Below are 27,003 nucleotides of genomic sequence, written 5' to 3'. Positions count from 1 at the left end.
ACCCTACAGGGCATCGTTTAAAAAAACTCCACATTGCTTGTAGAAATAAAATAAGGGGATGAGTTTAGGACTAAGAGCCACCTTGAGGGTAAACATGTTGCATTTTTTGTTCTTTTTTTGTTGTTGTTGAAGCAGTGAAAAAGAAGAGAGCAGGCACACAAAGGGAAAAAGGTTATTGGTGTCTATTGTTCAGCTGCACTGACTGAAAAAGCAAAAAGAAACCAGACAGCAGTGCGTGAAATGCCTCTTTCTTGCTAGAAGGGAAGCAGAAAGAGGAATGTCCTTCTTGTCTAACTACTTGAGGAAGTACTTCGGGAGGAACTGCCTGTTCCATGCTGCTAGCCTAACCTTTCCAAACCCTCTGTATGGTGGGTCTGTAACACAGCCTGTGGTACAGTGTTTGTATGGAAAGTGCAGGAAACACCAGCTGAAAATGTAGTTTATTTACCCAGACTGGAATTCATGCCCCTCGCTCCCTGTGTGTCAACAGCTGCAGGGGGAGCTGACACTTGAGTACAGCTTTAAATGTCCATGCTGAGCTGTGAAGGTGGGTCCTGGCAGGTGTGGTTGGGTTTGGCTCAGCATTTACCTGAGGCACACATTTAAGCAGCTGATAAAGGAGACAACTTGGGGCAGAAGCATGTCACAATTGCTCTTTGGGAACTGTTTGCTGCTGCCACTTGTGAATCACTTTGGGGATATCAAACTGCTTTGGGCTGTTGGAAGTTTGGCCCTTTGTAAAATGGTCCCAAACTATAAACTCCAAGCTGGAAACTCTACAGCTTTTGAATATTTGCCTGTTAACTCTGATCCAAGAATTGTCTGTCTTCCTGAATAAAAGTATTTGAAGGGAATTCTAAACAAGTGCAGTCCATCACAGTTTTGCTCTCTGATCCTTTTCTCGTGATTTTTAAAGCTTCATTTTTGTTTCATTTGACTATCACTGCACACTGACCTGGTGATTTCACAGCAGTAGCTGCTATGATTTCCAGATCTCTTTCCCAAGCTAATTTGGGTCCATTGCTCATGAATACAATATTATTGCTGCTTCCCCCCCCACCCTCCTTGTGAATTACTGCACTTGTTTCATCTTCCTTATCTTTCTCTCCAGCTGACACTATTCTTTGTTCTCCGTTCTGTAAATCATGTGTTTGCTGGGAACAGGAGTCATATTTGCTATATAAAAACCATACAAACAACGAATGTAGTACGTAACTAAAAGTGAAACAGCAATTGAGTCTCCTTCTCTGGAGACATTCCAAACCCACCTGGATGAGTTCCTGTGTGACCTACTCTAGGTGGTCCTGCTCTGGCAGGGGGGTTGGACTGAATGAGCTTTCCAGGTCCCTTCCAGCCCTTGAGATTCTATGGTCAAGGTTTACTTTTTTTTTTTCATTAAAGTGGCACCATGGTCCAAATGGCAACATGGTCAACTGTTTTCTGCCTAACAGTTCCAGTTTATTTCAGAGACAGATGATTGCACTGACAGCTAAGTAAGAGCTGTAAGGTGGAGGTGAAGAAAAGCAGCTGGGCTGACCTCAGGGTGCCACAAGAAGATGGAAGCGATGAAGTCTTTGAGAAAGTGCTTTGTGAACTGAATTCAGTACGTTGAAGCAATGTGGGAAGCTCTGGGTCAGCAGAGGACTGTGGCTGTGTCCACACGGAGAACTCTGTTCTTTCCAAGGCAGATGCCTTGTTGCCATTTAACGCTTCATGCTTTGACAGTGGGCCCGAACAGGGGAGCGAGGCACTTGTACAGCAGAAGAGCACCAACGAGCGCACAGGACACAGCTGTCCCTAACTCCTGACCTACTGACAGGTCTTTGCAACAAACGCCTGTACACCACAAGCCCTTTACTTTGCAGCGTGCAGAACACCAACCCCTCTTGGAGGCTCAGTCCGTGCAGCGACACAGGACATCACTCGCCATGCAAGAAACATGAATATAAGAAATATTGGGCCGGTATGAGTCTGTTCCTGGAGTGCTGGTCTGTCACAGCAGCTGAAGCCGATTCTCCTGACGGCCGTTTTTATTGCCGAAACGTTTCAATCGCAACACAGGGAAGGCTGTGAGCCGCCAATCCGCGCCGGGCGCTGAGGAGCCGGGGCTCCAGCCGCGGACAGGAGCCGGCCCTTCCCCTCACAGTCACCACACGGGCCTCCCGCCACCGTCACGGGGCGGACCCCGGTACCCCCGGCGGCGGCGGCAGCCACCGCCCGGCCCGGCGCCGCTTTCTCCAGTCACAACGTCCTGCCCGTGCTCCGCCCGTTGTGTGACGGACACACAACGACTCCCCGGCACGGCACGGCCCGTCCCGCCTCAGCGGGAACCGTCCGGTCCCGCCTCGCGCGGCGCGCTCCCGCCGCCCCCCTCAGCCGCCCGCCCTCGGCTGCGCGCGCACCGCAGCCGCCGCTCTCACCCCCCCCCGCCGGCGCCGAACTCTCGCGTTGGCTGTCGGGATCGCTGGCCGCTTTGGTTAATGTCCGCCATGTTTGCCATGGCGCAGGGAGCGGATCGAGCGAGCCCGGCGCGGATCTAGGGCTGCGGGGCGTGCGCTGTGAGCTACGGGCGGCCCCGCGGAGAGCTGTTCCGGGGCGGCGAGACCCTCCATGGTGGTGCGGGCCGGGTGCGGGAGCGGCTGGGAGGCGGCGGCGAGGCCGCACTGAAGGCCCCCCCCGCCCGCCCGGCCCCGGGGTGTTATTGTGAGGGGGAGACAATGAGCAAACTCTCCTTCCGAGCCCGGGCGCTAGACGCCGCCAAACCGCTGCCCATCTACCGCGGCAAGGACATGCCCGACCTCAACGACTGCGTCTCCATCAACCGGGCTGTGCCGCAGATGCCCACGGGGATGGAGAAAGAGGAGGAATCGGTAAGGGAGCCGCGCAGGGGGGGCACCATTGTTTATCAGACACCCCCCTCCCCTCACGGGAAATAGGCCATTGGCATTCACCAAGCGCACTACGCACGCTCCCCACCGCAGCGCTGCACGGCTGTTACGGGGCCCTGCGCAAAGAGCGCAGCGTAAGCTGCTGTCCGACACCGTAAGCGGGCCCTGCTCCGCCATCTTCTTTGCGTCCCGACTCGCGAGTGTTTTGATTAGTGTGCGGTGGTGGTGGGGGGGGTTGGAGGGGGGAGGCCTTTACGCTAGCGTAAGAAGGAGGAAGGCGCAAGATGCATCTCTGAATGAGCGAGCGGCCGCAGTTGCCGTAGCGCGCCTTTGCCTCGGCCGCCGCTTCCCTTGCGCGCGGGGCGCGGGCGGGCGCGGGGCGGCGGCGGATCCCGGTGGAGCGGCCCTGCGGACGGGGAGCGGAGGAAGCGCGGGGACGGGACGGGCTGCCTCCCGCCGAGGCTGAGTGCCCCGAGACGGAGCAGCGTGGCTTGGCGCGCCGGGAGGGCAAGCCGGGCGCTTTTGCTTGATGGCTCTGGAGACGGCGTAGTGACAAGCGGCGTTCGGCCTCACCTATCCCCGCTGAAAGCGGAGGAGCGTTTTTGGGCTGCGCTTTGAGCTTACTACGAACTGTTCACATGTGCGCTGGCAGGGCTGGAGCGGGGAACAGGCAGCAGCTCCCTCTCCGCTGCAGATGCTGTGGGAGAAACCCGCGGCAATTGTAACGAGTGCCCGTCCTGCGTGTGCTTTTCCCAAAAGAGGTGTTCTGTGCTGCACATCAAATGTCAGATGCATCAGCTGGACGCGTGACATTGTGTTGGGCTTTTAAGCGTTTAAATGATTTCTAAATAAACCAGCAAGTGTTAAAAATAGATGTATGATGTTTGTTGTTTTTGTAGTGTTGATGGAGGGGGACGCTCTTGTGTGATTAAGTTTTTGGGTTTTCTAACGAGCATCCCGCTTTACAAATGCTTGCCTCTAGTTCTGGTGTCGTGTAAACATACCGATTCGACTTACCGATCTTTAAACATCGATTCTTGTGCTCGTTAGAGTTGTGTAAGGCTTAGACGCAGGCTGTTGCCTCATGTGCCTGTGCTTGTATGTAGAGCCGATAGTAAATGCACCCTCAAGAATTTCTTCAATGAATCCGTGTCTCCGCCTCAGCCAAACCTCAGTGCGTGTGGATTGGTTTTTCGGAGGTTACAGCTGTCAAAGCAGGCTCCATGCCTTTCGGATTGGGATTTCTCACTTGACTGTTGATATTAAAAGAAATCCTCTGTCTTATCGTTGTGGTTTGGGTGTTTTTTTTGCCATTTCCCCCACTTCTTTATAATGTAGAATACTTTGTGATCAAAACTTCCAGTGTTTCCCAAAGAGTAAATTTCTGCTAGGATCTGGAAGTGTATTTAAAAAGAACAACAGTGTGACACCAACAAAGCAATTTTGGAGACTAATTTGATTTTCTCTCTTTTTTCTAAAGTCTACCTTGCAGTGCTTTTTGCACTTAATAATTATAAAATATGGTTTGTTTTTCAAAATGATTGTGTTATTTTTGGTAAACAATGTTTTAAATAAAGTCACTGATGGAAAATTGCTGCAAGAGTTCAAGCAAGCAGTTTGTGGACTGCATAAATGAATGTTACACTTCAGTAAAACTACTAAAATGTTGCTTTTCTGCAAGAATGAAGTTTATTTTCTCTGCACTGAAATGTGGCTGTATTTGATCTATTTCCTAATAGTTTCAAAAGGAGATGGTCATTGAAACAATGTGGAAGCATAGTGTTAGGTAGATCAGCCAGACAAGAGTATAAACTGCACTATGAATAGATTGTTTAGGTTACTGCCCTGTAATGACAGTTTCATTCATGGCACAGCCCTTTTCCCAGTGTTGCACAGATAATTCTTCAATGTAAATTCTTATGGTAGTGGTGTGTAAAGCCAGTTCTGAGGGAAGGCTGTTGTGGATGGCCATACTTGAACATTTGAAGACTATTTAAACAGCCTTTATTCATAGCAAATAGTGCTATGGGTGTTTTGATGTATTTTGCAAGGATCTCTTGGGGGTAGATGGAGATCCAGAGTAATATCTGATACTTCAATTACTTGAAGTGTCTCAAGGATTTTTTTTTTTAGCCCAGACTTTTGCCAAGGGTGCATCATCTGGAAGGTGTTTGAACTGTCAGGGTAGCTGAGGCATCCTGTTCCTCTGGCCCCAGTCTGCTGCTGTCCTTGCTGTGCCACACTGCGCAACACCTTGGTCTTGCAGTACACTGTATCGTGGGGCTGGATGTCATCTTCCAGGGCTGACTTGCAAGGAAATTAACTAAAGATTTACAGACATGCAGGGTTTAAAATTAAGGTTGATGTGTCTGAGTAACCTATTCTTTATAACCTGGCCTTGTTACTGGAGGCATATGATTTGCTTTGCTCATGGTTGGTATTTTTGGAGATACAAACATGCAGATGTTGGTGCATTTACTTCTATTGCAGTGTGGGTTTTTTTATGGCTTGATTGCTTATTTTTGTACTGTTGTTTGAAACATAGGCTTAAATTTTGGAGGAGCTGCTTAATGGTTATCACTGATTTCTACTAGTCTTCTTACTAAAGTTATTTGGACAGAGTGTTAAAATGTCATCCAGTCACTGTAGTCCCAGACTAGGCAGCAGCCTGTGCTGCTGGTCATCCTGCTCCAGGAAGGTACACTGCCCAGTTTGTCACTGTTAGCATCTTTATTTGACTGTTCTTTCAACTTCATCTTGACTAATATTATGGAACTATTTCTGTTAAAGTATCGTAGGGATTTGTATCCACTTGCAGCATTTTACAAATCAGCAGCTCATTTCTCTCCCTTGGAGATTCCAGCTGTGAAAAAATTAGGCTTCAGGTCTGTAGCATGTTTATGTTAGCAAGTGTTTATAATTTACCCTAAATTAAACCTGAGGAAGAAAATTGTGTAGGTTTGTTTTTAAACTCGTGTGAGGGAAAGACTACTGCTGAGCAAAAGCAGGAAGATATCCTTTTGTAATCTTCAAAACCATATAGGAACATTTTGCATTGTTTTCTTTTCTGATGAGTAAGAGTTGTATGTCATAATGCTTATGAGTTGTTTTGGCCACAAGTGGGAAAAGTTGCAGAATAGATAAGCCCTAGTTTTGTTTCATACTGAATAACTATGTGGGTTTTTTATTTTAATACATATTACTGGAGATTAATGAGTTGCACATTGCTGAGGAAAAAAAATCATTAGTAATGAGGCAAATGTGGGCTAAAGGCTTTTGGAAGTGAAGTTACTTGAACTGTTGGTAGACTAAAAGCATGCTGCTAATTGATGGTATCTAGAATGCCTGGTCAAAACTATCTGAAGGTTCATCTCAAAAATCTTGTTTGAACGTATGTTCTTTTACAGCTAAGTTTGGTATCCATGACAAGGCTGAAGTTATAGAGGAAAAAGTGCATGAAGAGCAAGCTAAGGACATGGTTTAACGTTGCTAAAATGCTGACAGAGTATGAACAAGAAGTGACTTTCATTCACAGTCCTTGAGTGATCACTTCAGGATGTTCTTTCACTGATGGTTAAATATAACGCTCAGTTTTGAGTATTTTGACAGGCTGGAAGTAGTTAACGGGAAGAAATTTTTGTACTCTCTCCATCCCTTAGTTCATTCAGTTTCTAGTGCAACACTGGGAACTGGGAGTGTTCAGCATCTGGCTTCCAAGGCATCCTGGGGCGAGTGAAACAGCATGTTCATTCTCTTTTTGAAGCAGGAAGCATTAGCTCTGCACAAGTCATAGTTTTCTGTTTGGATATTTTTGCTGATATGGTGTAACGTACAGAATCTTTCTGCTGATACAATGAACTGGAAGAATTCCATCAGGACTTTGAAACGTGTGCTTACACACAAAGATATTAATTTTATGACAAGCTTGTTGTGACCTAGTCCTACATTCACATTTTCATGCAAATATTCTGATACCTAAACACTTTTTTTTGGTGTGATTTCTGTTCATCAAAAAGCAGTGACTACTTAATCATTTCTTGGAGGGCCTGCATCCTGCATGTGTGAACGTAAGCATGGTGGTATTGATTGAGGACTTCAGGTGCTCCGCTTTTTGCCTCTCATTGAAATGATACATGTTTTACAGATGGTGCATTTTTTGGGTACATTAACTGATAATGATTTTTTAAAAAATAAGGCAATTAATGGAGTTGTTCACATACTGCAACTCATTGTCAACCTGAAGGCCTGCAGCCTTGTTTTGGTACATGCTCTAGGCACTGGAATTGTTCAGTGCCTCCATGCTGCTGCTTGCTTTCTGCAGCGAGACCAGAGTTGGAGTTCAGTGTTCAAATCTCCCTCCTCCACTCCAGACACATTCTTGCATCTTTATTGGGAAGCAAAATGTTACAGATAGTTGCTTCTGTAGCATTAATAGTGGGTTTTTTTCCCTTTTAATCCTATTGTTAACCAATAAGTGCCTTAAAACAATTAGCTTGAATTTTATGATGAGAGTGGTATTTTCTTTCAGAGTTCTATTGTTAGTTGTGCTGTCAATATCCATGACTTAGAGGAAGGTGCTTAAATAAATACGGTCAAGTATTAGGTTGACAGAGAAAGGATGAGGTGGGAAGGGACCCTGTAGATCATCTTGGCCAACCCCCTGCTCAAGCCTGTTGCTTAGAACCACATCTGGACCTCTCTCCAAGGTGAGAGGCATCAAATGTGCGAGGACTCATTCGAGCTGTACCTCTGCCTGGTACCATCCAATGTGCTCAGGTTTAGGTTTAAAAATAAAAACTGTGCACAAACATAGACAGAACCTGTTCCAAGTGGAAGGTTTGTATGTCAGATGCGCATTCTTAACTTGCTATTTAAGCAGCACAGTCACATGCAAATGAGGGGCTTTGTAGAACAAAGGGGAGACCAGGACACCCGGGTGTAAAATAGAAGGTCAGCAGAGGATAACTTAAGTTCAAACCATGCAAATGTTCTGTAAAACAGGAAATCCCTCAAAAAACTTTATGAAAGCTTAAGTAGAAAACTCAAAAGATTGTACTTCCATGCAAAACTAAGTGAAACCGAGACAGCAGACTTCTCTTAGGAAAGACATGGAGTTTGCTTGATTAGAACCAACTGGTTTAAGTGTGGGGGAAATATAATGCCCAGTAGAAGTTTATTTCTCAGTTTGAGTTCAGCACTTGTATTTATTGACATACTTTGGATATGTCTGGAGACTGCTGGGATTACTGAAGCATGTTTGGTAGTAGGTAGCGTAATGCTGTGTTGGAATCTTAAACTCCAGTTCTGTTACAAGACCTTTCCCTGCCTTCAAGTCCTGTATTTTTCTCACTCCCTCTAAGACCTGTTGTGTCATGGCAGTGACATTCCTCACAAGTGCACTTTTCAGCCCCATTTCCCAGCCATTCTTTCAGTTTTCAGCTGTGATCCTCTATCCTTCCTGTGCTTCCACCTGCAAAATGTTTTTTGTGGCTAGCAGAAACTTCCTTTCAGTCCACTGCTGGTACTTTTAAACGTCCTGTTCAATAAAGGTGTATCAGAGTTAACACTGAATAGGTTGGATTGTGTTAGCTTGATACTACAGTGGGGACAAAATGAGCTGTTGGTGAATATGGACCCCATCTGAATGCTAGAGCAGCTAGGTATAGCTAATGGGTGAGCTGTTAAACTGCATAGCTCTTTTTAGTTTCTTCTGACTCTGTTTATGTGGTTGAAGTTAAACAGCGGAAGCTTCACTCTTAAGTCTCAAACGCAGGATCAGTGTATTAGCGCTTATTGCAATAACACCCATCAGCTAACCTGGTACTGCATGGGAGTATAAGCTTAGCCTTAGCCAGTGACAAATGTCAGGTTGTTTATCTTGAAGTGGGCTTTTAAGATACAGCTAACCCAGAGTAACTATGAACTGCTGCTGGTAGAGGTGGTCTGTGCTTCAGAGTACTGAGGCCCCTTTGACTTGTTAACAGCAGGTAAAAGCCCATCACAGAAAAGCTGAGTATCCTGTACTTTCGCAAGTAGTGAAAGGATAGAGGGCTTGGGAATGAAGGCTTTTGTTGTCAGGCTGAGGTTAGATAGGTTCAGCCATATCTTAAAGCCACTCTTCATTTAGATAAAATAGGGGTTTTGCTGCAGGCTGTTAAGTCATATGCATGGGGTCAGTTAACACTGGCTCATGAGGTCTTTCCTAACTTGGTTGGGTGCCTTAGTTCCTAGTAGAGAACAATGGTATCTGCAGGAGTGTTAATTGAGCGTCACACCTCAATTCATTATGCAGGAACTTTCCCTTATAGGTAGGTTTCCTCAGATGAGCTGCAATTCCCTGATGAAATCTGCCTGTCCTGTGCACTGTTGCTCAGCTGTGGAATGTCTCAAATGTAGAAAGCAATTTCTTCTTTTCCTTCAATTTAAGAAAAGCTTGACAAGAAATACCTTGTGCAGCTTCGGTTGTGCTTTGGGTTAGGTAGTGCCAGATTTCATATGGCTCCCGCTTGGCAAAATTGGGCGTCAGTCATCTTTGTACAATTCGCGTGTTGATTGAGATCAGTTGAGATGTCCCGTTTGAATAATTTAGATCCTATCTGCTTATTAATCTTGACTTTAATTATTTTTCATAAGAAATATAATTTTGATTAGTCATAGACATTCAAAAGGTAATTGGTAATTTATTTTGCCAACAATCCATTCCTTCTATAGACTTACCTGAACAGTTACATGCCTTAGCATATTTAGCATTTTCACTGTTCAGCTTTTGTAGAAGATCAATACCACATTTAATATTTGGATAAACAAAGTTACAGGTAAACATTAGGTGTCCTGAAAGCCATTGGTGGTGAAGTTCAATTGTGGATCTGAAATATCTGTAACAGAGAAGAACTGAAGCAGAACTGAATTACTGTGTATGAAAAAGTAAGAAGTAGAGAAAACTTTATGACTCTAAAAGTAATATCTGTATGGACTGTTATAATTTTGCATTTAATGTTGACTAGTTCTGAGTCAGATAAATGAAGTATTTTGGAATATATTATTTCAAAGTTTTTACTTTTATCTGTTATTCACTGCACGGTGTTACTGAAGCTGTTGGGTTAAAATACTGTCTGTGTTTGTACAGCAGTGGCCTAAATAAAAGGAGGTAGAAGTTGCAGAAAAAAAACACTGAGTTCTTACTTTTTTCTAATTTACTTTGGTGCAATTCTAGTTGTGATTAATACATTTACACCAATGGAATGCCTAATCCTTTGAGGTAAAAGGAGAGATTGCCACACACATCTTCTTTCTTCAGAAATAAGTCACGGAGGAACTGCCCGGAGTAAGAATCTCAGACCTTACTAGATCCAAATATGTGTTGTTATTTGAAAAGTGTGCTTCAGAGCGGAGCATCTAGGTGAGCTGATGCCAGAGTTGTGTCCTCTCAAGCAGGTTGCTTAGCAAAATAAAATACAGTGTGAGGACAGACCTGGATTGTTTTTGTCTAACGAACTTAGTTCTCTGGTCTCCAAAGTGTGATGTGCTCAACACCTTGTCAATACATCCACTTAGGCAGGGTTTTTCTCTGTTAGGTGTTTTCTCATGTTGATGTCATCTTCAATTGCATGGAGTCAGGGCTTGCCCAGCTTGCCTCGTGAGACTCTTCTGCAGTTTGTTAGCGGCCTTTTTTCTGTCACTTCTCTGACCTGGTGACAGTAGTTCATGTGTATATCAATTCTTAGTGCATTTATAAATACTTTCTCCCCCTTTTCCCTGTTTGGTTTCTGATGTTTAAATTTTAATTTATAATTCGTCTTTCTCTGCTTTCTGCCATGTTTCTAGCTACAACACACACTTTTTGTCTGAGTTGCAGAGCAAGAACTTTTTCTTCTTTGCAGCATCCTATAATGTCTGATTCCCCTGTGCTAAACTTAGACACAAACTAACTACTGAATGTTTTGCAGTGGTATCCAATGTCTAGATAAATAGGATAGTGTTACCACAGGAAGTTAAAAACCAGTGATACATACGGCTCTTGAGTTAAAGATGTTCAAGTTAAAATGGAATTTGGTATTTAATTTGTAATAATTTTAGTGCCTTATTTATTTAAACTAAGTTGTCTTAACTTCAGAATAATCTGTGATGTCTTTTTAAAATTAGAATACGGTGGGTTTCTGTTTGGTTGGTCAGGTCAGCACTCCAGGTTTTATCCCTGTAGTGAGGACATTTGTCATAAAAGCACACAAAAGTGGGAAGATAAATGCATAGTGGAGTAAGGGAGGAGTGGTACTGTAAGCAACTTGTTCTTGAGTTTAAAAAGTTACACCTGAAATTTCCCAGTTGATTGTATTGCTGATGAAGATGAAATTAACAGGATCAGTGCAACAAGACCCCACTTCTGTGGCATGTGTGAGAATTTGAAAGACCAGACTTTTGATACTAAGGTACCACAGGGGTTTTGTGCTAACAAATACATGAACAAGTGCCCTTAGACCTCTTAGACACATGAGACTCTTGAATAGCTTTAAGTGAGGTTTCTGCACTGGGTCCAGAAGCAGCATGTGTTGTTATGAAGTAGCTGGATTGTACAGATCTCACCTGGTGGGGTGGTGTGAGGCAGCAACTGCTACTGTGCTGCCTTTCCCAGGTCCATGTGGCCTCCCAGCAGAGGCAGATGCAGCAGGGAGCTGTTAGCAGCTTCTGTTGGAGAACGTCCACAGTCTGCCCTCCTGATGGCTTTTCCTCCTCTCTCCTGCCAGGAGCACAGTTTTGTGACTCATAGTCACATGAAGATTTTGATACATGGAGCCAGGAATCGAACAGAGTTTGGAGTATGTGTCTAATATTGTATTTAACAAACAGGAGAGCTACCTGTGGAATCTCAGCCTTTCAAAAAACACCATGTGGGGTTAATTACATGCAAGTTATTTAGTTTCTGTTGTGTAAGGTTACATTTGTTAAGTGGCGAGTGATACAAATATCAAAAGGCCCTGGACAAGATTACTTTCTGTGTGTTTTGACTAGATGTTACCGAGTTTGTAACAGTTTTAAGGTCCCGCAGAGGCATCTGGGGGAAAAGATGTCCTAGGAAACAAATATTTCTCATCAGGTACCATGTTCAGCCCATCCAAAAGGATTTCTTAGATAATTCAGTTTAATTCATTGTTATAGCAATACTTCTTTTATGTTCATGTTTTAGGAGACTGGAAACTTGTATAATGTAGCTTTAAAATATAGTGCTCTAGGGTTTTTTCCCTTTGACATTTTATAAACAGTGACAGTTTTGTGCCAATGATATGTTTTTAAATAAACCATTATTTATAGGAGTGATTGCTTGTGCCTAACTACTGTCTCACTCAAAAAGGTAATATTTGGGATTTATCACAGTTTTTTCATGACCATTATGACATAAGCTGGCTGACATTGCATTGCTTGCTTTCTCTGCCTTACAGTTATTTAGAGATTTTTATTTTGGGTTTGGTTTTTTTGTGCTGCAAGGTTAACTGAAGAAACACAAAAATAATTGTGATGTTCCCTGGTCATCTCACTTCCCTATACCCCTCCATCAGTATCTCCTGGGCTAATTTCTGCTCTTATTTCCTAGCCTGACTGTAGTCATTTTATAGTTCTTAAGTTGCCTTCAGTCAGACTGACAGAGAGGAAATAAAGGAATTTTTTTGACCTTTTTTTGGTCTAAACCAGATTTTTCTTCATTCAGATGCACAGCTCCTATGTAGATGCTCTAGCCAGGAGTGTCTTCCTAGGATGCTGGGCTCAATGAGTTGTTGCTGGTGGCCATTCTCTTGCATTGTTTCAGCATTCTTGAGATAACATTTAAGTGATGTGTCTATAATCAGATAATTTGTACATAAAATGTGCAAAGAATGGCTTGTTTTTATTTTTTTAGGTAGTACTGGCATGGCTTTGGGAAATCACAATTGTTTAAGAAATAGAAAAGTGTCTTCTTTCTGTTGATGTATCAGTTCACTGGTTTCTGAAAGAATGAAAAGGCTTTAGAGTAGCTACATAATAAAATCTTACCTGTTCCAGAGGCTTTGGTTGATTTTTAGGATGGAGTAATACAATTTGATTCACTTGGCTGCTGCCTCCTTCGTTGAGTCATCTGTAACAGCACCATTGGTGTGCTTTCTTTGGCCTGGAGTCATAATTTGGCAGTACAGAAGGTGGGTGTGTGGTGAGTGGTTCTTGTGCTTATTTAGAAAAAAGGGGAGGGGGATCATACTGGAAAAAAATGATATGGCCAAAGGTGAAACTGAGAAGTGTTCCTGTGAGCCAGTTCCACTTGTAAGGAGGGCTCTACACATACCTTCTCATGCTGCTTGGGGGGGTTTTCCTGAGCTTCCTTCTACTGAATGTCAGGAACCCTGTGGGGAAACTGAGAAGAGTTCCAGTCCTATAAAGCAGCTTTGTCTTGGGTTCATTGGTTTGAACTCAATATGAGAATTTTTGTTGCTTTGCCCAGCTCCCTGCATTTGCTTCAAACTAATGTAGCCTTTTAAGGGGACACAGTGAAGCAAGAGAAAATGGGTCCAGTTACAGAATAGATTAATTCTCCATTGGGTCAGCAGGGAAAAAAAAAGTATGCTCAACTTTACTAAGTCACTGAAATACTTGGTTTCCAGCAAATTGGAAACAAAGCAATGAGTTTCTCCTAATATACTCATTGCTGTCTCAAGGGTGAAAATAGCTGTGGTGCACAGACAGGTTTCTTCCTCTGCATATGACTCCTTACCTCAGGTAACTTGTTTCCCATCCCAGGAGAAAGGAAAATAAGTAAGTCTGGAGGTATTTTCTTTGGGTCTTTTTCCTTTTTGCCCTCTGAAGCCTTTCAGCTTGGTAGATCTACTTTCAGTTATGGTAATGTTAAGGCAAGGAGCCATTGATACTTCAGGTGATTGGTCATCATTTTTTTTAATACTAAGTTGACATGCCCGGGAATCCTTTTTTCCTTTAAGAAAAGTGAAAAGTGGCTTTGCCATTGAGCTGATAGTGGTTCAAGAAGAGGTTGGTGGTGTGCAGATGATTCCTCATTGATAAAAATACCGAGCTCTTTCTGCAGTGAGGAGGATAGATAGTTATTGGTCATGTTTGGGTTTTTTGTTATGTTAAGGACTGAAAAGGTTAACCTTGGGAGAAAACAGAAGATGGTGCTTGAGTTTACACCTTTGTCTTGTAAATCTTTCTAAAAAACCCAATGTCTGAGCAAAGAGGGAGTAGATAGGGCTGTGGCTTTCGAGGGGAGAGAGGCTTTTGATCAAAGTGGCTTTTGAGCTTCCTGATGTTTTTTTTCTCAGTGCTGTCAGCTGGTGTAACTGGCTGTGATTGAGATGTTGCAAGATGAGTCTGCACATTTCAGATAAAAAAAATATGCTTTTTGTTTCTGAATCTCCTTATTAAATATGAAAATGTCTATTAATTTCTATTTCCTCATTTGCATATAATGCTAAGCAGATAGGATCTCTAGGCTTTAGTAGGTTTTCCTTGTTTGCTTTGCTTTAGTCCTGGTCTCAATTGCAGGTAGATTGGAAAACTGGTTGGCTTAGAAATAGCTTATTTTAGGGAGGTAACGCTGTTTGTTTACTAACTTTTCTCTTCCATGGTACTTGGAGTGCTGTGGAGTTAAAACCATCTTATCTGGTTAGGAGAGTCGATTTTAACAGCTGAGCGCTCCAATGTTGTATTTTGTTTCCCTGAAGTCTTAGTAACATCTGTCAAGATACTTCTTTCGTTAAAGCCTACAGTGTTGCAGCTCTCTAATGTGAGTTGTGTGACCTTGAAGTTCTGTCCTGAAAGAACAGGCAGAGAGGAAATTGTGTTCTTACATTACAGTTTACTGTGACACTATTTATTTCATTACTTTCTGCCTCACAGGGTAAATGTAAATGTTAGTAAGTGAGGAAAAGTGCTGAAATAACCTTTTTTAGAGTTGTGGCATTGCTTGTGTGCTGTAGTTTTAAGGAACAAAGAAGGGAACAGAAACATTCAGTCCTAAAGCTTCCTCTGCTGGATATCCACTATGGAACTGCTCTTTGCATTTTCATAATTAAGACAGATCAGCTTTTCAGTGTGAAGATGGTATTCACCCATCTCCAGCCATGCTCACTGAAAAAGCCAGCACGTGTATTTGAAGTATGGTAAACTCTGTTTTGCAGCATGTGCCGTGGGGGATGACAGCAGGGATATTAATGCATAAACAAACCCCCCAAGCTGGTCTGTAGGATCCAAGTGCTGTTTTGCAGCAGTGGAATAAAAGGGAGTGTGTTGGGAAACGTTGTTCTGACGGGTAAAAGTAGTGTTAAGTATTGATCAGCATTTCCCTTAAAGCTTGGCAAAACAATCTTCAGGAGAATATTACCTGATGATTTATTACTATTATTGAACTTCTTTTTGTAGTGAAACTGCTGGACAGAGAGCTTAGAAAGAACACTGAACCTGCAGTGTTTCAGGGATGAGAGAACATAGCAGTGGAGGTATCTTGCGCTGTTTAGAATTTTAAGCCTGCCTCTGAACGTGTGCAGTCAAAGCTGAGTACTTCTAAGTACTGGTGTTGTAGGATTCTTGGTTTTCCCCTCTGAGGAAAAATTAAAGCAAGGATTGCAATGTCTCAGTACAAGTTGAGAGGTGTGATATCAAGTCTCATTCTGGACTAGAGCTGATACTTTTTGTCAGCCTTGTTGTGGGTGACTGTCACATCGCTGGATTGGAGCTTTGAAGGTGGTGGTGTGAGGCTGCTGGGTGCAGGGTAAGCCCCTGTACTGCTCTTATGCCAGCAGAACAGGCTGTCTGCACCAGGCAAAACATACTGCGTTATGTAAAGCCAGTGACAGCCAGTTAGCTGTAAACTCTTGTCAGTGTGAGTATTGTACAGTGAAGGTATCTGGACAGTTCAGTGCACCTAGAGAGATGAATCTTTCACTTGTAGAATATTGTTTTAATGCAAAATATGCTAAAGCAGCAATATTAAATATACTAAACATTTAGATGTTTCTAATTCTGTTATGCTGCTAGTTGAAGAAGTAGCCCAATCTTAAGCTGTATTTGTTTGAATTTTTCTTAGTCCTAATAGAGAGAAAGGTTTGGATGTGCTTCTTGAGGAATCAGTGAGTGGTAAGTCTTTGTCAGATATTCCTCTATTCCCATGACAGCATGTTCTGTTTGCTGTCCCTGTTTCTTCTAATGTTATTTTGCAGGAGATCTTTTTATATTCCCTCCTTCTGAACGAAGCACAAGTTAAATTACAGTGTATGTCTTTCAAAACCATAAGAAAAGGTGAAAAATAGACAAAAAAGGACATTGGTGTGTCTGTAACTAAATACGTCTTTAAAAATGCTTTTCCAAGTTTAATAAAGCCACTTAATTCAACTGTCTAGAAAGTCTTGTTTAAACAGAACTGTTTCAGGAGCTAAACTTTGTATTTTCCTTAAGTTCCTGTTCAGCAGAAAATTTATTCCACATGCACCCATCCCCCCTAGTTGTAAAAATTACATGGCTTATCCATCTCTTTTGATGCGCTCCTGTTTGATGAGTGACAGTAATATCGCTAAGACTTTTCTGTTTGAAAGCTGCGTTATGCTTGAAGGCTTTTTATAGCATAGTGAGTACCAACACCTATTGTCAGATATTTCTGGGGAGCTCTTTGTATGCTTACTAGCAGTGCTACAAAACCTGAGAATCTCTGTTACTCCTCTGCAGTGTTTAATGGGCTGGGGAGCCAAAAGATGTTCTGATATTTGGTTGGTATGTGTCCTTCACTACCTTTTCTGTGAGTTAAACCTCATTTACCCATTCATTACTTAGGCTGCTGTGCACTAGAGTGACTTCTCTGCAAGTTATTTAATTCTGTTTCAGAAAAGTGTCTGTGTTTGGTTGATTTTGGAGGTATGGTGGGGAACTAAGTTGTTCAGCTTCAGTGGGCTGGCTGCAAATTGGTGAGTGGTCCTCCATGAGGAGTGGTTGGCTTGCCAACAGGGAAGCAGCCATCATTGTGACCGCTCTTGTGACATTGCTTGTGTACTGAGAACTGGCCCAGCTGAAATATTGTGAAATTGCGTAATTCTTATATCTGGGGGAGAATAGTGATGTTGTGCATTGATAGGGCAGGAAACTGCATCCACAGATGGAAAGAAAGGGCCAACACACTGACTAAAGGATACTATAGACTGGGCTATGGTAGGAGGAATGTGGGTACCAAATGAGGAGGTGATGATGCTCCTCCACTTGCCAGTGATGAGGCAGTTCTTGGAATGCCCTTTTCTCTTACTCTGCTTTTGTAGAGTCACAGAATGGTAGGGGTTGGAAGGGACCTTTAGAGATCATCTAGTCCAACTGCCTTGAATTTCTCAGCGTCTTTCAGAAACTCGAGATCAGTGGGCTGCCAGGGTGGCTAAAAGCTTAGACTGTAGCTAAGCTGAGGAGAGAGTAAGGGAATAAAATAAACCCTCCTGTTAATTCTGGCAAAAGAGGGTTAGTACATCACTGAAACACGTTACTTAAAGGAGCTGTGGGAACTGGAGGCTTCACTTGGAAAAGTTGTGGCTGACTTGTCTAGTGTTGGATGTAATCATCTTGCCATGGGAGTTGGACAGATAACCTGCAGAAGTCCTTCCTAACAGCGTTTCTGTCATACTCCTGTGTGCTGTGGTGTTAACTGTTAGGAGACATCAGTTAAAAGCAACACAGTAATGAAACAAATTTTATTTTAGCTGAATTTCTTACTCGGAGCTGTGAAGCTCTCCAAGACACATTTTAATGGTAGAGTGACAGATTTACTCTTTATGTAGTAATTCAAGCAGATCGCACCAGATATTTGATTGCATGCTTGTCTTCATTCTGATAGCATTCACTTGGGAGCCTGATAGTTTGACTTAATGTTGCTTGGAGATTCCCAAAGCTGCTCTTCCAGTCACTGGTTTGTTATATTCTAATTTTGCAGAAATTGTATTATTTGTGGTTCTCAAGATCTTAATGTTTAGGAGGATATAATTTATTTAATATCATTTACATGTTTCTAAAGATTTGCTTTCATTCCCTACCCTTTCCTTTAAATATTGTTCTGTAGAATTAAAGAGGAAGAAATCTTGTTCTGGAGAGCACTTACCAAGTGTGTAGCACAGACTCCCTGTGTGTGTGACCACCATGTCTGCCAGACTGCACGGCACTTGAGTTACCGAAACACTCACCGATTCTCCTGTTTTGGTGTTGGTGCCTCACCTCTTGTGAGGTGGGATAGTCACTGGTGTTAATCATGGAGATTTGTCCGGTTCAGAACAGACACCATTTCCAGCAGTCAGATGTGAGGGAACAGTTAGAGGATAGCTGAAGCCCCTGGGATAGGCCAAGTAAGGTTGTCTAGATCTCTGACCGAGCTGAGCTTCAATTCCAACTTGATACTCTGCTGTGTTGTTATTCCCTCTCAATTTTGGAAGCTGGATTTGAGAATAGTGTGGTGGAGGAGGATGGGAAAAGAGCAAAACTTTGAGGCTTCTTGTTCTGCTAGAGACTAGTAGTTAGTTGATCTTCTAGGAGACTGCAGTTTGCTTGGTTTACATTGCACTTAGGCAGATGGAGAACTCATAATTTAGCTTTCCCAAGTGAATGACTGTGGTCATTTCAGTTCTCATCCTGGTGAAGGTTACTAGTCTTCCTCTTGGCTGGACACACAGAAGGCAGCATGTGCCAATGTAGCCATGTGGAGTCTTAGTACAGGATGGTTTTGTGATGGTTTAAGCGAGTGCACTGGAGAGTCTGAAGTGTACTCATACACTGGGCAGCTGCCAGCCTCTGGCTGGGGGGGAGGCAGGGAGAGTGGGTTAGCATTTGAAACCATCCTGTCATCTGACAGTCTGCCACACTGGCTTCTCTTGCTGCTGGTCAGTTGGTACCAGGAGCTGTGTGACCTGCACTACAGCGATACACAGGCAATGGTATGAATCAGAATACTGCATTTGTGCTGGTTTTCTTGCTCAAAGCTTAACATGAGCATGAGAAGTTTTGGTGACAAAAGCCACAGGTTAGTGCTAACTTGCAGCAGTAGACGAGTTTCACCGAGTTAGCTAATTATGTGTGAAAATTCTTTGATAAATTAATACACGTGTTGTGATCTGTGTTTTACTTGAAATGACTCTGTAGCAATTGACTCCTGTCCTGCAAGAATGAAATGAAGAGATACCTGTTCAGGGAGTTTGTGCTTTTCCAGTGCTATTCTGTGAGAACTGCTCTTTCTGTTGCTCTTTACGAGTTCCGCTAGTTAAGGAAGCAAAGCAGAAAGAATTGCTGGGTAGACAGGAATGAGGAAATAAGCTATTCTTTTGTCTTGAACCTGTTGCTTGTAATACTGTAAAGGATTTACTATGCATCTGCTAACTGATCTTGCATAGATATGCTCTATGACAGGTTTTGATGGATTTGGCTTATACCAGCCCTAATTTTCTACTAAGGTTATTTTGTGTAGTTTGAATGTTTGGCTTTTTCCCAGTCTAGTGGTAGGTGTGGGCTGTTGTCTGAACAGAGGGGTCTTTCCTTGTGTTTGTAGCTCCGCCTCACATTTGCTGGCGCTCTGAGATTCCTGTTGGTTAGGAACCTCAGATGGAGAACACATCTTCTCTCACCAACCTAGAAGGAAGCATCTTACTGTCTTCCAAAACACAGTAATGCCTCGGCTCTTCCCTGGGCCTCCTGTAGAGCACCAGGAAAATGGCAGGAGAAAGGGTAACTGTCTTTGTATGCACTTCTGTATAATGATACCTAAATAAACAAACTCTTACGTTTTCCTCCTGCAGGAACATCATTTGCAACGGGCTATCTCAGCACAACAAGTTTTCAGAGAAAAGAAAGAGAGCATGGTTATCCCAGTCCCCGAAGCGGAGAGCAATGTCAACTATTACAATCGTTTGTATAAAGGAGAGTTTAAGCAACCAAAGCAGTTCATTCACATCCAACGTAAGTTAACAAATGCTGGTCTTGTTGCTCCCCCCCTCCACCCCCCTATTTAAATTGAGTAATCTTGAGGACAATGTTGCTGCAATATTCTGAAAGTGGGAGGACTCAGAAATCCAAGGGGGATTTATACATGTAAATTCCAGTATATCTTCCCAGGATCTGGAAGAATTTAAGATTGAAGGTAAATGTGAGGTTTTTCCTGCTATATTTATAGGCTCAGTGCTGCTGTTGTAAGTCCATGTACAGTAGCTGGCAAATCTTACCCTGTCTGGTCATCCTGTATTGTGGAATCCTGATTCTGAGAAGGAATAACTGAAAGAGCCTAGCTGCCTTCTAGTTGCTTATACTAACAGAGGGAGTGGAGGAGGGGTTGTTTTGCTCACTGAATGAGTCTGAAATGTCTGTTAAGAGTCCTATAGAAATGGAGATCAATAAAGTAACAGTGCTTTTGTAATTAAATCATCCTTCATTTTGCTGGTCATAGTAAGGTTCTCAGAGGTTCAGTTTCAACTGCTAACAGTGGAGTTGAAGCTGTTCACTACAGCAAGGATGTATTCTGGGCTGCTGCTAATGGGTATTTTCCTCTGCATTTTGCTAAAACAGTGGAGTTCCCTTTCTGTAGGGAACTCTGAGCTTATTTTATTGGTACAAGGACATATTCTTTTATATTACTTAAGCTTCCTGTGTCTTAAACCACCTAATTAATTAAAGTTGTAGTTAATTATAGTGGTCTCTGGATTAATTTTAAGGCTTTTTTTGGTTGATGTTCTGTTGACAAGTGGCCCACATTTATAGCTCAGTTCTTCCTTGGCACACAAATTGTACTTGTCCTTTGGAGCAAATATGGAGGGTATTTTGAGACTTGGACTTCCCCCAGCAAAACCTTAGATTTAATTGTCATAGTGGCTTGTCAGTCCTTACTGTAAAACACAAGTTCAATCTGGGTCTTGCCAGGGAAAATTTTTCTCATCATTGGTTCATGGTTTTGATTTCTTAGTCATACTGGAAAGACTATTGACAGGAGTATGGTGAAGCACTTTGAACAGGAAAGCGGTTCTCTGTTGTTAGTTTTGGGGTTTGTGAAGAGTATATTGTCTTGCTGAACTTCATCTTGCCAGGCAGAGTGTGGTGACAGTCTGTTCCTCACGCACCTTTTTTTTTCCAGCTGCCTCAACAAGAGGCTGTTGATCTGCATGTAAATGGGAGCAGGGAAAGGATTTTATGTTTGTGGGTCTTCTGCTTACACACATAACTGAACTGAAGTTAAGCAAAGATTCTTAAGCTCAAACCCAGCAGTATATTGAAGATCTGTGAACCAATTCTCACCAAGGTTGTGAAGTCTCATTTCTTTTTTACGTGTGTTTACCAAACAAGGCTTTTGGAAATAACACACTCAGGGCCCACAGGAGGGATCAGGCTGGTAACCTGAGAAATCAGCTAAAGGAAACTGATGAAGTATTTTTCTTAACAGAAGATACAACCTTGGGAGCAAGGCAGGTTGAATTAACCGAAATGAGGCTGCTGAATAAGCAATGCATTTTATTCTTTTCTTTGGCCATTGCCAGAAACACTGTAAATGTTGCTAATAAGCATGGCTAGAAGCGTTAAATCTGTTATGCCAAAATGTTCTTTGTCTTGTTGAGACTCACAGGCTTTCTGGACAGAACTACAGAAGGTATTTGAGCAGAAGATAAACATCAGATACTGCTCCAAGATAATTTTTCCCACATATTCTGGTTGGAGTAGGTGTGATACAAGGCAGCTTTATGCTACTAGAACTGCTTAGACATTCTGTTTTAATGCGAAAAGCACTGAGAGCAACAATACTTACTTTGGCTGGGGAAGTTATGTAAACTAGTAGATGCCAAGAGGCCCTGTGCTGTCATCCCTACTTACTGATGGTTATTTCTAGTGTTTTGCTCTTTGGTAGATGAAGATTTTGATATTTAACTTTACCAGTATAATTCTTTTTATTGAGACCAGTGGTTCCAAGCAGAGAAAAGTTAATGGCTTTGAGGTGTGGTATTCATGACTAAGCATTGGTTCCAGGTATTAGTTGACCTAAGCAGCACCAACTTGGATGACTTTGAAATGAATATAAAACAGAAGCCTTGAACTATTCTAATTTTTCCAGGATGCTTAGTAATTTTCCAAGACTGTTTGTAGTTTCTGCAACAGAGATGCATGTGAAGTTGTTAATATTAATAGTACAGTATTAGTACTCAGCAAAGAGAATAAGTTAATACACTTGTACCTATACTAGAATTTTAGCTAAGTGGATGTAAGGAAATTAGTGTCCCTAACAGAAACACTAAGAATGAAGCAAAACAGATGTTAGTGTTTGTATGTATGTATAGATAGATACATAGTATTTTACCTACATGGATATGAAGGGTAATGGTGCCAAAATAATGCATTATTGTAAGTAACCCAGTCAGATTGTTCCAATATAGGTCAAATAATTTTCATCTGTGGGATGAACTCTAGTCATTCTTGAAGTTAAAATCTCCCAAACAAGTTAAGTGTGTGCATTTCACATGATTGAGGGTTAGCTGGTTTTTATTCATATGAAATGTCTTCCACATATTTGAGGATGCTGTGGCAGGATCTCTTCAGGCTGTGAGTTTGTAGCCTGGATATGTTAAGCAAGTATGGTACTTCCCCAACTGAGGTATTCTGGCACAGGTAGGTGTGCTGGAAGTTTTGTTCCAGTCAGGAGCTACAGACTTGCCATTGGGGTGGTGTCTTTCTGCTTTGTAGTTACTTTGAATATAGTCACCATGATGTGATTCTTCATCTGTTCCCGTTAGCACAGATGTATCTGATGCCATCAGGCTGGACACTGCCCTCCCTGCTCTTGCTGCCGGTGCCTTTCAGGTGGCAGTTGTGCTTATGAGTGAGCTAACTCTGGGAAGAGACTTGGCAGAAAGCTTATCTTTCTTTTTTTTTTGGTTAGGTGAACCTCTGTATTTGGTGGTTTTCTGTCTTGGCTCACAGTAGGATTGCTGGTGTTGGCCCAAGTAAGGTGGTAGGGAAGTGGCTTTACTGGGGAAGGAAGCCAGAGTAACTGCTTGTTTCAGTGGTAACTCACACCTGTGTTGGCTAAAAGGGCTGTGGAACCACAGCCTCTATTTAGTTAGCTCAATTAAGTTAGTTAATTTAGTGAAGTTAAACCCAATTTAATGTAACTTAAAAACAAATTGTGTTTCTGTAAGTTAGTATAAACTTGGCTCCTAGGGGAGCTCAAGTAAACAGAAGTAATTCCCTCTGACAGGTACTGCCATCGGGAGTGGTTAAAGTGGCAGAGGATGTAAACTAGGATGTTGGTTTTGCAACAGCAATTAGCAAACCAAGTTCTGAGTGTTCCTGTGAGGTAAACTCGCCTGGTAGGATCACTGGGGCCCCGTCCAACAGCGCCCTGTGGAAACATGCACGAGTTTGGGAGTAGGAAAATGAGATGTCAGTCACTCACAGGAATCTCCCAGCAATTACTAGGAAGAAGGGATATGCATGATCCATTTTTTACTACCTGAGCTAGCAGATTGGTTGTTCTTAAAACACTGCCTAGTAGCAGGCCACCTGAAATACAGAGCTTTCTGGGGCTGAGTCTGGTTCTTCCCCAACTCCTGCAGGCGTGAATGAACAGTTCCATCTGTTACTATGGCAGGGGCAGAAACAGAGTGTGGTGATGGATAGTTAACATCAGACAGCACATAAACCACCTGTGTCTTGTGGTGGCTTCTGATGCCATCAAGCTGCCATGCTCGAGGCCAGCTCCAGGATGAAAAATGACTTATTCTGGAATGGGTACAGTTCACTTGGTGCTTGGGAAAGGGAAAAACCTGATGATTAAGGATGTCGCCAAAAGTACATTGCAAAGAGCAGTGGCAGACAAAGCTTCAGGGAAGGAGAACACTTCCGTAAGTGTCCCAGAACTGCGGTGAGCCAGCCTGGGGCTGATTAGCTCCTTACAATTACATGCAGTGGTTAAAGGAAGAGTGATTGCTTTGCATTTCCTGAGACTCACAGGCCTCCACAGGCTGTCGAGACTTTGTGGCCTTCCTGTCTGCATGGGAACAGGACGGGGAACAAAAGTATTGCTTCTGTTGCTTCAGTATCGTTAACCTGTGGCCTCCCTGTAAACCCCCTGTCTTTGGGAGTGAACAGAGCTGATAACTGCAGGTCATGACAAATAGCATGAGAGATGTTGTTAGCAGAAGAAAAGCATTGCTGGAAGGTTTTGAAAAGCAGGGTATGTGACAAGGGCTGCTGCTGTTCTCACACTACCTGTATCTTCTTGTGTAAGAAAATGAGACCAGATTTATTCCATGTAACTTGTTCCTGGCAAGTACATCTTGGGTACCTTTTATCTTGTCATTTTGATTATTTGTCAAAATATTGTTGCAGAGTTGAAGTGTACTTTCAGGCTTGGTTTTTTTAAATGATTACCGTTTTTTCTAGTTTTCCAGCACTTCATTTGTTACTCATGAAGCCTCAAATGGACTCCCAAGAGAGCTGATGTTTCATCAGCAAATAATTTAGTACCGTGGATGAAGTTAGGTGAGGTGACGTGTTCCTTACCCTGTGGTTCACAGGGGCAAATGCTCCAATGTGACAGCTAGAGAAGTAGTTTTGCTTTCTTCTGGCTGTGTATACACCTGTGTGTCCTGAACTGGCCCTGGCCACTGGTTCAGCCTGCCAGCAGTGAGAGGGAGAGCCTCCACTGTCTTTGGCTCAGGTGTATCATAGAGTCACTTTAGATGCTGGCAGAGCAGTAATCTGCCTTCTCTATTTGAGATGGAGGTCTCACCACCTTGTTACTCATACTTGTAATTCATTCCTGAGGATGCTTGGTCTTTTTAGTTGCTTGTTGATGGAAAAATTTGGCATCTTCTTTTCTTCTTCTTAGTGTCTCCTGCTAGTTGCATCTCACTTGAGCCTGTCAGGTTTTGTTCTGAAAGGTGGTTCTGGAGGTTGCATGAAAGAAAGGTTCAAGTTCAAGAACTTTCAGTGACTTCTTTCCTCACTGTGGAAATGAAGGCAGATTTATTGACACTGCTTACAGTTTTAGAGGTGAACAGCTTCATACCTTCTCTGTCACAGGGATCCTCCTCCTCACTGATACTCTGGTTTAGAAAACATGATTTGAAACACTTGCAGAGGATACCATGTTACCTACTGACAGGTAATAGGTTGTCATATTTTTGGATTGTAAGATCGACATCTGTCTGAGGGTAAAGAGGTGGTGCCTCCTCTGGACTTCAGTGGATGCTTGTGCATTTTTGCATCATATGTGAAAATGTGGTTGAAGAGCTGTGTTTTGGAGCAGAGGTACTTGCTGTGTTGACAGTAGAGCTCTTGCAAGGTGATGGGCATATCTGGTCTAGAAGATTTTGGCATTGCTTGTGATTTGCCAGTGTTCTTTGGGACTGTAGAACTTTTACAGGCTCTGGGGATGGTGTTGGGGCAGGGGAAGGTTTTTTGCAATTTCTTCTCTGGTGAAAGTGGCAGCTTATGATGAAGAGGTCATCCAATTACAGATTGTAATGGAGGGGAGCTGCAATATTTGGCCATCATTTGCAGGAGCAGAAGTATGAGCTGCCAAGGTTGGGCTTGCCTGTGGGAGGGCTCGAGAGAGGGTTTTGAAACTTCACTGAAGAATAGGTGGAGTCAGACATATTCAGTCCACATGTGATCAGTGCTTCTGAAGCCTTTTCCAATCTTGGGCAGTTAGAATGGAGTTGAGGAGTTTAAGGGTTACAGCTGAGACGAGACAATTCACCCCATTTCAGTGTGTGGCTGATGTGATGCACTGTTGGTGCCAACACTGTGCTCCCTGCTGGGACCACACAGGAGAAGTTGGAGCAAGGCTCACGGGAGCAGAAGGTGGCAGATAACAGACTGTTTCCATCAAGATCCAGCACTGATAGTTGGTGGGTAGTTGATTGGTATGTGACTAATCACTGGAATGGGATTGTGTGGCAGTCATCCCAGGTACTGTAACATAGTTCAGCCTGGTGATGTGTTTGGTGCAGTCTTACAGAACTCTGACTTTAAAAAATCTGGGTCAGTTTCTGTCTCAAAACTTCTGATTCTTACAGACTAGTGCTGGAGAAGCAGGGTCCAATGCTGTAAGCTCTGGATTAAGTCTAACATACATTTGTTAGAGGGAGGGCAGTGGGTCATGTGTGCAATGACAGTGTTTTAAAGTTGCCATGCAACTTACATTATTGAGTTAATATACTTAATAATTCCACTTAATACATAGTTACAGCTTGTTATTATTAATTTGTGCTTTAAATAAATTTTCCTAGTGTGTTTACAGTGTGTGTTTGTGTGTTAGGCCAGGAGAAGCCTTCTGAGGAAGTGGTGGTGTCAGAGCTAGTAGAGTTGAGCACTGTCTCTTCTGAGAGGTAGCAGTTTGCAGCACAAAATGGTAAGGGATTGCTTATTAGCACTTATCAGCTGTAGCTGACTGAGCTGCCAAGGACAGACTAAATGCTGGTTTATTGCATTGCAATACAAAAGAGTGGATTTGGGCTAGTCTGAGATACGGGAGGAGTCTGCTACTCACCACACTGGCCAGACCAAGGGAGAGAGAATACTGTAATTTTGCATTAAAGACACTTTTTTAGCATTTTTTTCTTTTATTCCTGATCTTTCCTCATCTTCCAAGTTTTTGTTTTAAGGTCCTCTCAAAGCACACGGGAAAGCTCAGTAGCAGAGGTATTCTTTCAGTTAGTGCTCAGATGCAGCAGTGAGTTAAGAGCATAGAGATAAGATAGTGCTGTTTGCCTAATGAGAATGGAATGTATTCAAGAGCCTTCACTGCTGTGAATATAGGAACTTGTTGATTTAATTGTATGGAGTTTGTAATTAGTGTTTCACCTCTTTGTAGTTTTATTAGGTCCAATTAGCATTTCATATTGAGAACTGTTGTATGCAATTTGCTCAGACTTGTTGTAAAGTTTAGTTTCTGCTGTAGTATCTGAATGATAAATTCCTTCTGCTTGTAGTAGGACCATAAACGTCCTCTAACTATGGAAAATGAATAACACAATCTGTCACAAAGAGGAATCTTTGCTGTAAAGTTGGGAACTGACTGTTTGGAGACCATGGAGAAATATTTGGGTTCTGCATCTGGACCTGAGTTGGTTTTGGAGAAAACCATAAC

General features: G+C 42.8%; 1 protein-coding gene across 1 annotated transcript in view; it reads left to right on the top strand.

Annotated features, from left to right (window-relative positions):
* The first annotated feature begins 2,450 nt into the window (after positions 1–2,450).
* Positions 2,451–27,003, top strand: part of EPC2 (enhancer of polycomb homolog 2) — a 48,469-nt gene continuing 23,916 nt past the window's right edge. Inside the window, exons 1-2 of the mRNA XM_062004872.1 lie at positions 2,451–2,870; positions 19,670–19,829. Coding sequence (XP_061860856.1) covers positions 2,718–2,870; positions 19,670–19,829 — 313 coding nt within the window. The 5' untranslated portion in view covers positions 2,451–2,717. The remainder of the gene's footprint in view (positions 2,871–19,669; positions 19,830–27,003) is intronic.

Source organism: Colius striatus, chromosome 11 (assembly GCF_028858725.1).
Source record: "Colius striatus isolate bColStr4 chromosome 11, bColStr4.1.hap1, whole genome shotgun sequence".
Lineage (NCBI taxonomy): Eukaryota > Metazoa > Chordata > Aves > Coliiformes > Coliidae > Colius > Colius striatus.
The sequence above is the reverse complement of the archived record's forward strand: the minus strand, read 5'-3'. Positions and strand labels throughout refer to the sequence as shown.